This window comes from Apostichopus japonicus, chromosome 2, assembly GCF_037975245.1.
Source record: "Apostichopus japonicus isolate 1M-3 chromosome 2, ASM3797524v1, whole genome shotgun sequence".
NCBI lineage: Eukaryota > Metazoa > Echinodermata > Holothuroidea > Aspidochirotida > Stichopodidae > Apostichopus > Apostichopus japonicus.
Window position 1 is genome coordinate 13,709,262 of NC_092562.1, and position 15,036 is coordinate 13,724,297.

General features: G+C 38.5%; 1 protein-coding gene across 1 annotated transcript; it reads left to right on the forward strand.

Moving 5' to 3' along the window:
• The first annotated feature begins 4,747 nt into the window (after nt 1–4,747).
• On the forward strand, nt 4,748–7,830 carry LOC139978887 (uncharacterized). The gene has a single exon (XM_071989431.1). It carries the CDS (start codon nt 4,804–4,806, stop codon nt 6,997–6,999), a length of 2,196 nt encoding a protein of 731 aa, XP_071845532.1. The 5' UTR covers nt 4,748–4,803; the 3' UTR covers nt 7,000–7,830.
• The last annotated feature ends 7,206 nt before the right edge of the window (nt 7,831–15,036 follow it).

Here is a 15,036-nt window from a genome sequence, read left to right on the forward strand (position 1 = left end):
ACGCGTTACTGTGTTTTGATGGGGGGGGGGCTGGTGTTGGTCAAGTTAATCATTGACCACATTGGACGTTCAAGCTGTATACCTCGATGTGTTAAGAGGTCCTTATTGAATTAACGAGAATCGAGAGTGTATAGTACAGTCAGACCAGTGAAACTGCTGTTAAGGTCTGTGGAGTCGCTATTTCAAAAGGAAAATATACCTCCAAGTGGTTAGAACACTTTGTTGCGTGTTAGTGAGATCTTTGCCATTGTCGTGTTGAAATTGTTGTAAGGCTGTTGTCAGATCAAATAAAAAAAAAATTATTTCACGCAAATCGTAAGTAGACTATAATGCTACTGATTTGTGTGATATTCAATAAACAAGTTTATCTGACAGATTGTTACGAGTTAGAAATTTTGAAGTAAACTTGCAAACTCCCCGAAATATCTGGGTGCCAGTGGCGTGTGCAAGTCAATGATCGGGGGAATATGCTTCAGTTGGGAGGGGGATGGCTGTGTTCAATCACGGGGAAATGGTTCAGTCGGTGGATTTTAAAAATATATATTACATTCAGCCGGAAAAGAATTAGACCTTGTGAATTTGTTCTTGTGAAATAAACATGACTGCTTCAGCTTAAGAAGCTAGATATGTCTTTCATTACTGCAGATAATTAAAATATATTTACTCAATGAAATTACTAAATTAGACATTGTTCGTGATATGAATTATTTAAAGCTTTCGTCTAGCCACTGCAGGTGACGTCAGCTCTCCCGAATTTGGCTTTATAGCAGTTGCTGGAAATAAGTACCCTTATATAATTCCTGGTAATTATATGCAAACTAGTCTTATCCAGACTGACTCGCCGGTTCAGCAAACTTTTTAGGTCCACGACTCTTGCCGTATCCATTAGGACTGAGCCACGTACGACCAACAGACTCCAACCCCTCAGAATCGTAATCAGAATGCATAATTGCTATAGCTTATTGGATTTCAGCCTTGATATTTTAAAAACAAATGTCAATCGATCTCCGACGCGTCGGCAAGCTCCGAAAACTGTACAAAAATGTTTCAAAATTTTAGATATATCTTGCGATCCACGGCAATTTTTTAGTTTGAGGACCTTCGGTCTGTGTTAATCATTACGCCTGGGATGAACTATGTTATTAGGTTGATGTTATTTGCTTCAAGCACAAAAAGCAGCCAGATGTGCAGTGAATCAATATACTCATACTCGATTCTGTACTGTAGTATATACAAATATATATATATATATATATATATATATATATATATATATATATATATATATATATATATATATATATATATATATATATATATATATATATATATATATATATATATATATATATATATATATATATATATATATATATATATATATATATATATATATATATATATATATATATATATATATATATATATATATATATATATATATATATATATATGTTTATTCCATCTCCCACAACTCAAATCTTCAATGCAGCTAAGTTATTTACATCTGAGTGTTCTTGATAGGTGAACGTGGTTTCACGTGGGTAATAACATCTGTTAATGTTTTTGAAAGCTGAATGGTTGCATATATATGCTTATATCTCTTGGTGGCGGTGATGGCCGAAATTAAGGTAGGTAAGTACATGCCACGGTGGATACAACAACTATTTGAAATGGTTTGCAAATAGTCAGGGTCTCGGATTATTTAAGAAATACTGTTTCTGCTTTCAAGATCTTAAGGTGTGTGTCATTCTTATTCATAAACCGGCCTGTTGTTGATTGAATCTTTCTGATCCTTTAACTGGACTGGAATCCATCATTCATTGTACGTGTCAGTACAATCCATATTTAATTCACTGTATATAGGCTACATAAGTACTCTTTATCTCCAGTTCTATTGTAAGGGTAATATTGTTTTTTGCTAAATCTTAGGTCATTTCCCCCTATAAATGCTTCCTCAAGAACACTTTTTTATCAAGACATTTAATATGGGTCTAGGTTTGTTTACTTTTTTCATAAGGTGACTTTTTTTTCTTGGTGTGTCTGTGTATGGAAAGTTTATGCTACAGTTAGGCTACTTAAGTTTGGGCTATCTAAGTTAATCTAGGGATTTTTGTTTCTAATAAGGGTATCTTCAATCATTATATGTATTTATCACCATTAAGCCAATAGGAATGAGTTGGTAAGTATAATCACGTACAAAACCAATTCTCGCACGATGCATAGAAAAACGAATCGAAAGCATTACTAAGGATTAACAGATTAAGAACAACATCCAACCTTAAAATTACTACCAAACGACCCTTATTTTGGCCCAATTTCCACCACGACACACGGTCACCATCACACCGTTACGGCCACCATGATAGCCTCACCGCCTTTAAATGTTCAAACACGCATATAGCTCCTCCCTGTAGATATATTAACGTTGATTGAGTATAAACATCACAGAGTATATACTGGTTTAATTGAACACTCCATATACGAGCTAGAAATAAAGTCATGCAAGGTTTGAATCAAAATCATTTTGTGAAAAAAAATGCTCTTGAAAACACTTGATTGGTATTCTCATGAAATCAGTTGGGTAGGATTATCCCCCCCCCCTGGCTCTTCCCCTCCGTCACCTTGCATATACCATCGGGTAGGAAAGTCAAGCCAGTTTATTTACACACAAAGCACATATAAACACAATTTAGGGAAATATATGTTATTAATGAGGATGGGTTTGTTTTTGTGGATTGGATTTTGGAGAGCATGAATGGAAGTACACGTGGTGCAAAACAAATATATAAATTGAGACAATTTGGCCACTTTAGGCCTCCGGGAGCAGCGAACGAAAATTGTTTACTACTGAGTGAAGAGGTTTGTTTACAAGTGACGAAAACAAGTACTTTAGGCTCTCATAGCACCAAATCTACACGGTCATGATTTGGAAATTGATGGTGCCATGAATTACAGATTTATACGTGCAATCAGAGAAATTGCAGGCTTGAGACCCATATTTTAGGGCTAGGTATTCGCAGCATAAAACAGCCGGGAACTGCCGTTTCCGGCCATCTGGGGGTTTTAAAAACCCCAAATTTTCTTGTACGCTCCGCGCAAACCGATGGTGGCGCTCCGCTAAAATAGTCTCCACACATTAGCCCTCCCCCCCCCCCAATAATTTTCCCGTCCCGCCGCACCTGTGTGGGTCAATAATAAAACTTGTTTTTGTTTATTTTAAATATAAATGTATTATACACCTTTGAACGTTCATAGGGTATATCTATTGCCCAAATATTAGCACAACCAAAGCCTATATCCACAGACGTACATTGCGTGACAAACTAGTTTATGAATACGAAACGTACCATAGAACGAAGGAACCAACAGCGGGTTTACATGTGTTTAATTCCTCGAACATCTGGGAAAAGTACATTAGTAATTTGCCACTTTCTGACACTATATATCTATTCACTCATTTAATAGACTATATATCCAGTTATACGTTGAGGAAAAACGGCATCAGCTGATCAGGAGATTATAAAGAAGGTTGGTGTTTTTAGAGATCACGTGGAAAAGAACATCATAATTGGTAAGATTAGTTGTTGAATCAGCCGTTCTATATATTATCTATTTAGAGCTGCTGAGGTAGACTGCCCAAGTATCAAAGTCATATTGCTCAAAATCATGTTATGCTTTTTGTGTCATGTAGTTATGATAGGGGAGAGGTTTTAATAAATAGAAATCATATAGGGCCATTTAGATTGGACATTTTGCACAGTTGTCATCCTTTAAATGACATTACCGTATTATGCGAAGAGTGATGGATTAGTTTTGATCTTAATGCTCACATTAGTTGCATTAATTGGATTACTTATGTAACATCGAACATCCAGAGGACTATACACAGTTACGCAACGAGGATAGCACAATGAGTTGGTTTATTTCTGATGCGATGTATATGTATGTATATATAATTCGACACTACTAGTTAAGATAGTTACGTTTTATTGTATAGTTAATTGTTACTCTGAAAACTCAGTGTATGTTGCAAAAAGCCTGAAAACGTATGCATTTCTTTTATTCAATAATCTACTGATTGATTTGTTGTCATTAATTTGTTCATTCCTTGCCGCGAAGGCGAAAGGAATTATCTTTGTGAAGATGATGGTGTGTGTGTGTGGCAACTTGGCTTGCAAATACGAAAACACAAAAACTGTATGGTGGGTGAACTTTAATTAGGTACGTGGATGCACCTCTTCAGTAGAAAAGTCCTATTGCTTTTTTGCTTTTTTGTGGAAAGTCTTAAAACCATTGAAAGACAACAACCTTCAAAAGCACTCGGATGAACTGCATTCTTTGCATGTGGGTGTAACTATAAGCAATAGTACAGTCTTATTTGCGATTACCAGAGGTCAACTTTTGACTGTCTGATACGGATTTAATCGCAACTCCTTCCGTCCTCAACAATACATCGGGAAAATTTTCAGATTATGATTATGATTACTTCCATCTTGTCACCAATACAGTTTACGTGTATTGCTTGTCATCTACTATTTGATAGCAACAAAGCAATATTCAATATTCTCCAAAACACATCTACTAGTAGAGATATTAATTAACATGCTTCAATGAAGGTATATTTGTGTGTCATCCGTATCAATAGAAATGGTAATTCAAGTTGTGACTACTCATATTTTATAGAATACAGGGATAAATAATAATTCGTTAAACCCTTCCTCTCTTTTCCTGCACTCTTTCACAGATTGTGACGTAACTGAGTACAGTTTTTCCAAGTGAGGGTTAACGATCATTATCAACATGGCAACCTGGAACCCTTTCATAGAAGACCTAACAGAAAACTTCTTCAAGTGTTCTGTTTGTTTGGATCAATTTAATGAGCCGAAACTGTTACCATGTCTTCATCGATACTGTAACGATTGCTTGAGGAAAGTTGTTCAAGCCAGCCATGATGGGACAATTGAATGTCCACTTTGTAAACAGCGATGTTGTATACCAAAGGATGGATTGGACGGCTTTAAGACTGATTTTCATATGAAGAGTGTGCTCGAGTTCATAGAATTGCGTAAATCATTCGAAAAGAAAGATTTGAAGCAGTGTGTGAGCTGTTCAAAGGATGTGGTATGTTCCGCCTACTGTTTTAAATGTAGAGCTTTTTTATGCGACGAATGTTACAAGGTTCATATCAGTAATAGAATGTTTACTGATCACCAACCAAGCACTCTGAAATTGGAAAATATGGCAGCTAAGAACCTAACAATGGAGGAAATAGCTGCAATGACGGAAGATCCCAGGTGCCATTTTCATATAAAAGAACAAGCCAAATTGTGCTGTGGTACATGCCAAAATGAACCAGTTTGCTTAGTTTGCACTCACAGTAAGCACAAAGGTCACGATCTCATAGATGTGAAGGACCTAGCCCAGAAAGAGAGGACATTACTGAATCGGAACCTCGCTGAACTAAGCAAGCACAAAACTAAACTATACGCGTTACCCGAGAAGGTTCAAATGGCGTTAGTAAAATTGAATGAAAATGTTGCAAGAAAGACAAAGTTGTTGACAATTCAACACGAGGAACATGCAATAAAAATCAGGGATAAACTTGCCGAATGTTACGTTGAACGTGAAAAAGGAGCTGCTGACATAGAAAATAGAAGAGGATGTGAAAAACGTGAAATGACAGTTAAACATGAAGAGGAAATGAGCCGATTGATCATGAAACATCAAGAAAATATGAAAAGTACCGATGTAAAATATGACCAGGAATTGGAAGAGTTTAAGGACAATTGTAAGGAAACGGAGGGTGAATTCTTTAAAAAACTCGGGGAGTTAGATAGTAATTTCAAGACCTTGACAACAGCTAAAAATCTTCTTACAAGTCAAAACAAAAACGAATGTGAAGAAATACTAAATAAATGTAAGCAACTTATTAAACGGTTCGAAAACTTATCAGCAACGTCTTCTACCATTCTTGCATGTAATGACGATTGGACAGACGCACAGTGTGTCCCCGACATAAGAGCAGCCAGTGAACCTATGCTCGAAGAAATGAAACAAGAATATCCAGAGTTAGAATCTTTATCTGATTTTGTCATCAGTGATATAACAAAAGTTATATATGATAAAGTTGTCATTACAGAAAGCGCAGAGTCTGCTGTTGATATTGCAGGAATCAAAGCTAAAGGTTATAGGATCAACGGTATGACAAGTAGTATCGGTGGTAATATCGTTATGACTGGTAGTGTATCAGAAGAGGTATCACACATCACTGTCATTAACATGAAAGGAGAAATATTAAATCAGAATGTTTTAACTACAAATAAGGCATTTTGGCCTGGGACATTTCGTTACTGTTGTAATTTGCCGGGGTTCAATGTCATTACAGTTTGCAAACCTGATGAAATCGGTATTTATAATATTTCTAACTCTTCTTACCAAAAGAAGAACATCGGTGATATGGTTAAGACGTGGTCAGTTGATAGGCATGTGTGTTCTGTTACCACGAATATCGCCAAGAATGAAATCATTGTTGGTACTCACGGTAGAGAAGTGTATGTATTTGATTATCAGCTGAATTACAGTCACACCATAGTACTACCTGATGAAATCAAGGCTTCATATGATATCACTGTCCATGACGGTTATCTTCTGATCTGTGACAATTGGGGTAGGACCTCATATGCAGTTACCATGGTGACATCAGGGAGTAAGGTGCTGTATAAGTTCACCAAACCAAATCAAAGTGGAGCTGGCTTAAGACCTGTCAGTGTGTGCATAGGCACGGGAGGGTTCATCTACATCTTATGGCGAGGTAATAGTAGGCAGAATACTGTGCTAACACAATACAGTCGAGATGGTCGGCAATTACTAACTACAATGTCAGTTGATGACGACGCGCGGTGCATTACCACATCCGTAGTAGATGGTGAGGAGAAGCTCGTGATTGCTACCTTAATGTCGGGGAAGATGTATATATACGGACTAGTACCTGCATAGCGTTTTATAGAAGTTACATATTGAAACGACGTGGTTTCGCGAGTTACGAAATGGGCGCAGATCAGTCTTAGACAATGATGGGGACGCGTGTCTGCTCTCTGATACTATCTAAGCGGAGCGCGACCATAATTTTTTTGGGGGCAAATATACCTCCCAGATCGCTGGAAATAAAACTTCCCAGATCCAAATGATGCCCCCCCCCCCCAACCTCTTTAAATTTTAGATCTCATGGCTTAGAAATTTAGTTTGGGCGTCTCTAGAAAAAAAATCAGGCGAAAATAATCCAAGTAGACTTTTGTATATACGATGGGTTTGGGGGTCCTCTCACAGCAAACAATTATAGACTGCCACAAATGCGATTTCCGTCCAATATTTAACAACTGTGGATAAGTATAATAAAATGAGAACTGCTGCATGTCATTTGCCTAATGCTTGATCAAACTGCGCCAAAGTTCAATACAGGTGAATTTGAAATGCATCGTTTGGTCTAGACAAATTGGTAGGGACACGGTATATGTCCCCACCACTGAAAAAGTTGGTGGGGACGCGTCCCGCTGTCCCCACCAGGATCTGCACCCATGAGTTACGATACACAGATTCGGTTGTTATCGTTGTATATTGTTTGACTGGAGTTTTACACATATAGGAAAATATTACAATCCTAATTTCTAAGAGTTATTGTTAGCTGCATATATAATTGGCAAATAACTAGTTCCTAAGGACTTTATCTCCGTATCTTAATATATCCATTACAAAGACTGGCTTCCTATATAGGATTAAGTTACGTTAATATATCAGTATGTTCATTCGTTTTAAATAAATACTTTTACTACAGCCTAACACATTTTCTAGACATTTTCTTTGCCATTGTCGAGTTGAGATTATTGTAAGGCTGTTGTCAGGTCAAATAATAAATATAACACGCGAATCGTAAGTAAACTATAATGTTACTGATTTGTTTGGTATCCAAAAAACAAGTTTATCTGACGGATTGTTACGAGTAAGAAATTTTGAAGTAAACTTGCAAACTCCCCGAAATATTTGGGTGCCAGTGGCGAATGCAAGTCAATCGGAGGAATTTGATTCAGTGGGGGAGGGGGTGGATGTGCTCAATCACGGGGAAATGGTTCAGTTGGTGGATTTTAAAAAATATATTACATTCAGTCGGAAAAGAATTAGACCTTGTGAATTAGTTCTTGTTGAATAAACATGACTGCTTCAAATAAAAAAGCTAGATATGTCTTTCATTACTGCAGATAATTAAAATATATTTACTCAATGAATCAGGTATTGTTCGTGATATCAATAATTTGAAGCTCAGTTTGTCTAGCCACTGCAAGTGACGTCAGCTCTCCCGGAGTTGGCTTCATAGCAGATGCTGGATATAAGAACCCTGACAAAAGTCCTGGTAATTATGTGCAAAATAGTCTTATCCAGACCGACTCGCCGGAAGTTCAGCAAACTTTTTAGGTCGACGACTCGTGCCGTATCCATTAGGACTGAGCCACGTACGACCAACAGACTCCAACCCTTCAGAATCGATACTCAGAATACATAAAAGCACATATATAGCTTATTGAAGTTCAGCCTTGATATTTAAAAACAAATGTCAATCGATCTCCGTCGGCAAGCTCCGAAAACTGTAGAAAAATGTTTCGACATTTTAGATAGATCTTGCGACCCACGGCAATTTTTTAGTTTGGGACCTTCGGTCTGTGTTAATCATTACGCCTGGGATGAACTATGTTATTAGGTTGATGTTATTTGCTTCAAGCATAAAGCAGCCAGATGTGCAGTGAATCAATATACTCATACTCGATTCTGTAGTGTAGTATATATATATATATATATATATATATATATATATATATATATATATATATATATAATTCACATCATTTCACATACAACATCTAACTAAACATACATTTATTTATTTATACATACGCACTTTTCACACTTTCACAAACACACACAGATAGGTTGTAAGGACCTCCCACTGATGAACAGGCACGATACCTTTCGAACCGAGTCTTCCTGTGGCCGCTCATGCAGTTACTATAAGCTTCATCTGATGTGTTGTCCCTTTGTTAATTTTGTTCAATTTGGTAATTGGCTTGATTTGATGTTTATTCCATCTCCCACAACTCAATCTTCAATGCAGCTAATTTATTTACATATAACTTAATTGAGTGTTCTTGATAGGTGAACGTGGTTTCACGTGGGTTATAACATCTGTTAATGTTTGTGAAAGCTGAATGGTTGCATATATATGCTTATATCTATTGTTGGCGGTGATGGCCGAAATTAAGGTAGGTAAGTACATGCCACGGTGGATACAACAACTATTTTAAATGGTTGTCAAATAGTCAGGGTCTCGTGATTATTTCAGAAATTCTGTTTCTGCTTTCAAGATCTTAAGGTGTGTGTCATTCTTATTCCTAAACCTGTTGTTGATTGAATCTTCTGATTCTTTAACTGGACTGGAATCCATCATTCATTGTACGTGTCAGTACAATCCATATTTAATTCACTGTATATAGGCTACATAAGTACTCTTTATCTCCAGTTCTATTGTAAGGGTAATATTGTTTTTTGCTAAACCTTAGGTCATTTCCCCCTATAAATGCTTCCTCAAGAACACTTTTTTATCAAGACATTTAATATGGGTCTAGGTTTCTTTCCTATTTTTTATCAGGTGATTTTTTTTTCTTGGTGTGTCTGTGTATGGAAAGTCTATGCTACAGTTATAGGCTACTTAAGTTTGGGCTATCTAAGTTAATCTAGGGATTTTTGTTTCTAATAAGGGTATCTTCAATCATTATATGTATTTATCACCATTAAGCCAATAGGAATGAGTTGCTAAGTATAATCACGTACGAAACCAATGCTCGCACGATGCATAGAGAAACGAATCGAAAGCATTACTAAGGATTAACAGATTAAGAGCAACATCCAACCTTAAAATTACTACCAAACGACCCTTATTTTGGCCCAATTTCCACCACGACACACGGTCACCATCACACCGTTACGGCCACCATGATAGCCTCACCGCCTTTAAATGTTCAAACACGCATATAGCTCCTCCCTGTAGATATATTAACGTTGATTGAGTATAAACATTATATACTGGTTTAATTAACCACTCCATAAATGTCATGCAAGGTTTGAATCAAAATCATTTTGTGAAAAAAATGCTCTTGAAAACACTTGATTGGTATTCTCATGAAATCAGTTGGGTAGGATTATCCCCCCCCCGGCTCTTCCCCTCCGTCACCTTGCATATACCATCGGGTAGGAAAGTCAAGCCATTTTAGTTACACACAAAGCACATATAAACACAATTTAGGGAAATATATGTTATTAATGAGGATGGGTTTGTTTTTGTGGATTGGATTTTGGAGAGCATGAATGGAAGTACACGTGGTGCAAAACAAATATATAAATTGAGACAATTTGGCCACTTTAGGCCTCCGGGAGCAGCGAACGAAAATTGTTTACTACTGAGTGAAGAGGTTTGTTTACAAGTGACGAAAACAAGTACTTTAGGCTCTCATAGCACCAAATCTACACGGTCATGATTTGGAAATTGATGGTGCCATGAATTACAGATTTATACGTGCAATCTGAGAAATTGCAGGCTTGAGACCCATATTTTAGGGCTAGGTATTCGCAGCATAAAACAGTCGGGAAGTGCCGTTTCCGGCCATCTGGGGGTTTTAAAAACCCAAAATTTTCTTGTACGCTCCGCGCAAACCGATGGTGGCGCTCCGCTAAGATAGTCTCCACACATTAGCCCCCCTCCCCAATAATTTTCCCGTCCCGCCGCACCTGTGTGGGTCAATAATAAAACTTGTTTTTGTTTATTTTAAATATAAATGTATTGTACACCTTTGAACGTTCATAGGGTATATCTATTGCCCAAATATTAGCACAACCAAAGCCTATATCCACAGACGTACATTGCGTGACAAACTAGTTTATGAATACGAAACGTACCATAGAACGAAGGAACCAACAGCGGGTTTACATGTGTTTAATTTCTCCAACATCTGGGAAAATTACATTAGTAATTTGCCACATTCTGACACTATATATCTATTCACTCATTTAATAGACTATATATCCAGTTATACGTTGAGGAAAAACGTCATCAGCTGATCAGGAGATTATAAAGAAGGTTGGTGTTTTTAGAGATCACGAGGAAAAGAATTCATAATTGGTAAGATTAGTTGTTGAATCAGCCGTTCTATATATTATCTATTTAGAGCTGCTGAGGTAGACTGCCCAAGTATCAAAGTCATATTGCTCAAAATCATGTTATGCTTTTTGTGTCATGTAGTTATGATAGGGGAGAGGTTTTAATAAATAGAAATCATATAAGGCCATTTAGATTGGACATTTTGCACAGTTGTCATCCTTTAAATGACATTACCGAATTATGCGAAGAGTGATGGATTAGTTTTGATCTTAATGCTCACATTAGTTGCATTAATTGGATTACTTATGTAACATCGAACATCCAGAGGACTATATAGTTACGCAACGAGGATAGCACAATGAGTTGGTTTATTTCTGATGCATGTATGTATATATAATTCGACACTACTAGTTAAGATAGTTACGTTTTATTGTATAGTTAATTGTTACTCTGAAAACTCTGTGTATATAGCAAAAAGAAAACGTATGCATTTCTTTTATTCAATAATCTACTGATTGATTTGTTGTCATTCATATTTACCTTCCTTATCGAAGGCAAAAGGAATGATCTTTGCGATGATGATGGTGAGTATGTGTGTGGCAACTTGGCTTGCAAAACGATAATTCAATAACTGTATGGTGGGTGAACTTTAATTAGGTACGTGGATGCACCTCTTCAGTAGAAGAGTCCTATTGTTTTCTGTGGAGTTCAAGAACATTTGGGGTCAAAGGGGTGAAAGTCTTAAAACCATCGAAACACAATAACCTTCAAAAGCACTCGGATGAACTGCATTCTTAGCATGTGGGTGTAACTATAAGCTATACAGTCTTATTTGCGATTACCAGAGTTCAACTTTTGACTGTCTGATACGGATTTAATCGCAACTCCTCAACAATATACATCGGGAAATTTTTTCAGATTATGATTATGATTACTTCAATCTTGTCACCAATACAGTTTACGTGTATTGCTTGTCATCTACTATTTGATAGCAACAATGAAGGTATATTTGTGTCATCCGTATCAGTAGAAATGGTAATTCAAGTTGTGACTATGTACGATTGTGTACATAGTGAATAACTTGAGCCAAAGCACGGATCCATGTGGAACGCCAAACTCTAGGGGCATGGGGCGGCGATGCGTACTTCCGAGTGGTGGGGGGGGGGGATATGACCATGTTGACTATCTAAGCGTAGCGCCACCATGAGTTGGCGCGAAGTGTACAAGAAAATTTTGGGATTTACAAACCCTCTAGATTGCCGGAAACGGCACTTCCCGAGGTTTCCAAGCGGCATATACCCAACTGTAAATTAGGGATATCATGTCCGAAATATCTCATAATGAGGATCCAAAATACTTTTCTTTTTTTTTAATTTCGGGTGTTATTTTGGGGAAATTGCCCCTGTCAATCTTGTTTCAGGAGCTACGTTAGAATGTTCGAGAGCTCTTTTATATATTTCGATGAAGAAAATGGCCTCATGTAGGCTATTATAGGCCTATACCAGGGGCGTATCCAGGATTTTCTAACCCGGGGGGCGCGAATTACTACCTAAGCGGAGCGCCACCATCGGTTGGCGCGCAGCGTACAAGAAAATTTCTGGTTTGATACCCCCCAGATCACCGGAAATGGCACTTTTCGGGCTTGAAAATGACCAACCAAATGTACACTTTTTGCCTGAGAACCAAGTATTTCCCAATAGGTTTTTTTTCCACCCATCACCTTTTTGAAGATTGTCACCAGTCACAAATCATGTTCGACCTCATCGCATGTCCTGTGGATCATTGCTTTTGTAGGTGATTCTACGTCGCGGCCCACAATAACCGTCAGCCCCACTTTTCAAGGTTTTAAGCCCATTATTTGTTCAGAATTTGTAAATTCACGTTTCTCGTGAATAAACTCACTTCAAAACATACCCATAATGTTGTAAAAAATTTCATCTATGGACAACCGATATAGAAAAACCTCCTTGAACCCCTAACAGACCGGTCAAAATTGCACGAGTAGAGGAAAGTATGATGAAGAATGTTGGTGAAGAAATTTTCGATAATTCAGATACAGTTAATTTATTGGTGTAGAAATATTAAAACTTCTTATAACGGCTATTATAAAACTTCGTTGAAGGAAATAGTAGATATTTCCAAAACCGAACACTACACACATAGGCGTAGGAGACGGGGGGGGGGGGCTGCAGCCCTAATTCGCCATGTCTAATGTAAAAGAGAGTTTTGACATAATTAGACCTCCATGCTTTTTCTCCATCTGCATAAGACATTTTGTTGTTTACATTAGCATCCCGCGGTATATGCGCAACTTTCACGAACCGTGCGGCAGTGGCGGCGGAACCGGGGGGGGGGGCTTGGGGGGCTCAGCCCCCCCAATAAAAAAGTTGAGGGGGCAAATGCATGATAAGCCCCCCCAATATTTACCAAGGCTCCGAAACGTGCATCTGCCCATTTTTCAATGCATACTTGTCGATCTGTCCGATGCACACGTATACTCTATAGGTGTAATAGTTTTAGTAATTGCTGGGGGACCCTCGGCCCGTCCCCTGGCTATAGACCACATTGTCACCCCAACCGCGTCTTCACGCCTCGTGAAAAGTGGAAGCAGTGAGTGTGAGTACCGGTAAGCGTAGCACAACTTTGTGTTAGGCCAATGACTTGCCTCATTTCAGCCAGTTCTCCAACATCCCCTAAGTGGCGGAGCGTCCATATATACAGTCAGGGGGCGGATGCCCCCCCCCCCCGACGGACTCAAATGGACTGCTGGCGCCCTTTTCAGCTTTTCACTACTTTTTACTCATTATGGCTTTTGACTATTTTATTGCGCTCTCATATACCTATTGACATTTGTCATATTCTGTTGGTGTAATTTTCCGACAAAATGGCGACGACACCTATTTATTCTCCGTTTATCTGCAAATTAGCAAGGCCCCGGAAAGGGTCATTTCCTGCAGTCTAGGGAGTATATTTACTCAAAAATTTTCTGTACGCTCCGCGCCAACCTGTGGTGGCGCTCCGCTTAGATAGTGTCGAAAGTGCCCCTACAGACCATTCTTGCCCTCCCCCCTGACCAATACCCCTGGTTCCGCCACTGCCCTTACTACACCCAAAAACGTCTATGCGAGTACACTACGAGTAATAGCTACTCTCTTAAAACACCATGGAATATACAAATTACAATGTTTTTACAGATTTTTACGTGCAATCTGAGAAATTGCAGACTTGAGACCTATATTTTAGGGCTAGGTATTCGCAGCATAAAACACTCGGGAAGTGCCGTTTCCGGCCATCTGGGGATTTGAAAAACCCCCAAATTTTCTTGTACGCTCCGCGCCAACCGATGGTGGCGCGCAGCATAAAACACTCGGGAAGTGCCGTTTCCGGCCATCTGGGGGTTTGAAGAAACCCCCAATTTTATTGTACGCTCCACGCCAACCGATGGTGGCGCTCCGCTTAGTCTCCACACATTAGCCCCCCCCCCCAATAATTTTTCCGTTCCGCCGCGCCTGCCGTGCGGTACACGATGGAATGCGCTGTAATAACCGATGCTTACTTATATGACATTGACACGTTGAACGCGCAAATTTTTGGTTATTTTTTTCGGGCAAGTCGGGCAGGTTTGAGGCTGTTCATCCTGGAACGCCATTTTCATGCTCACTGATATGATGTGATATCTGCTGTTTGCTTTAGAAATTCGAGCAGGCGCGTAGCGAGGAATTTGTCAAGGGAGGAGCGAAGCCTGTAGGCAAAACACCATGAGTTGGCGCGAAGCGTACAAGAAAATTTTGGTCGAAAATGCCTCCAAGATCGCTGGAAATGACACTTCCCAG

What these genes read in the sequence shown, in the direction of transcription:
- LOC139978887 (XM_071989431.1), top strand. Translation starts at nt 4,804, where the DNA reads ATGGCAACCTGGAACCCTTTCATAGAAGACCTAACAGAAAACTTCTTC.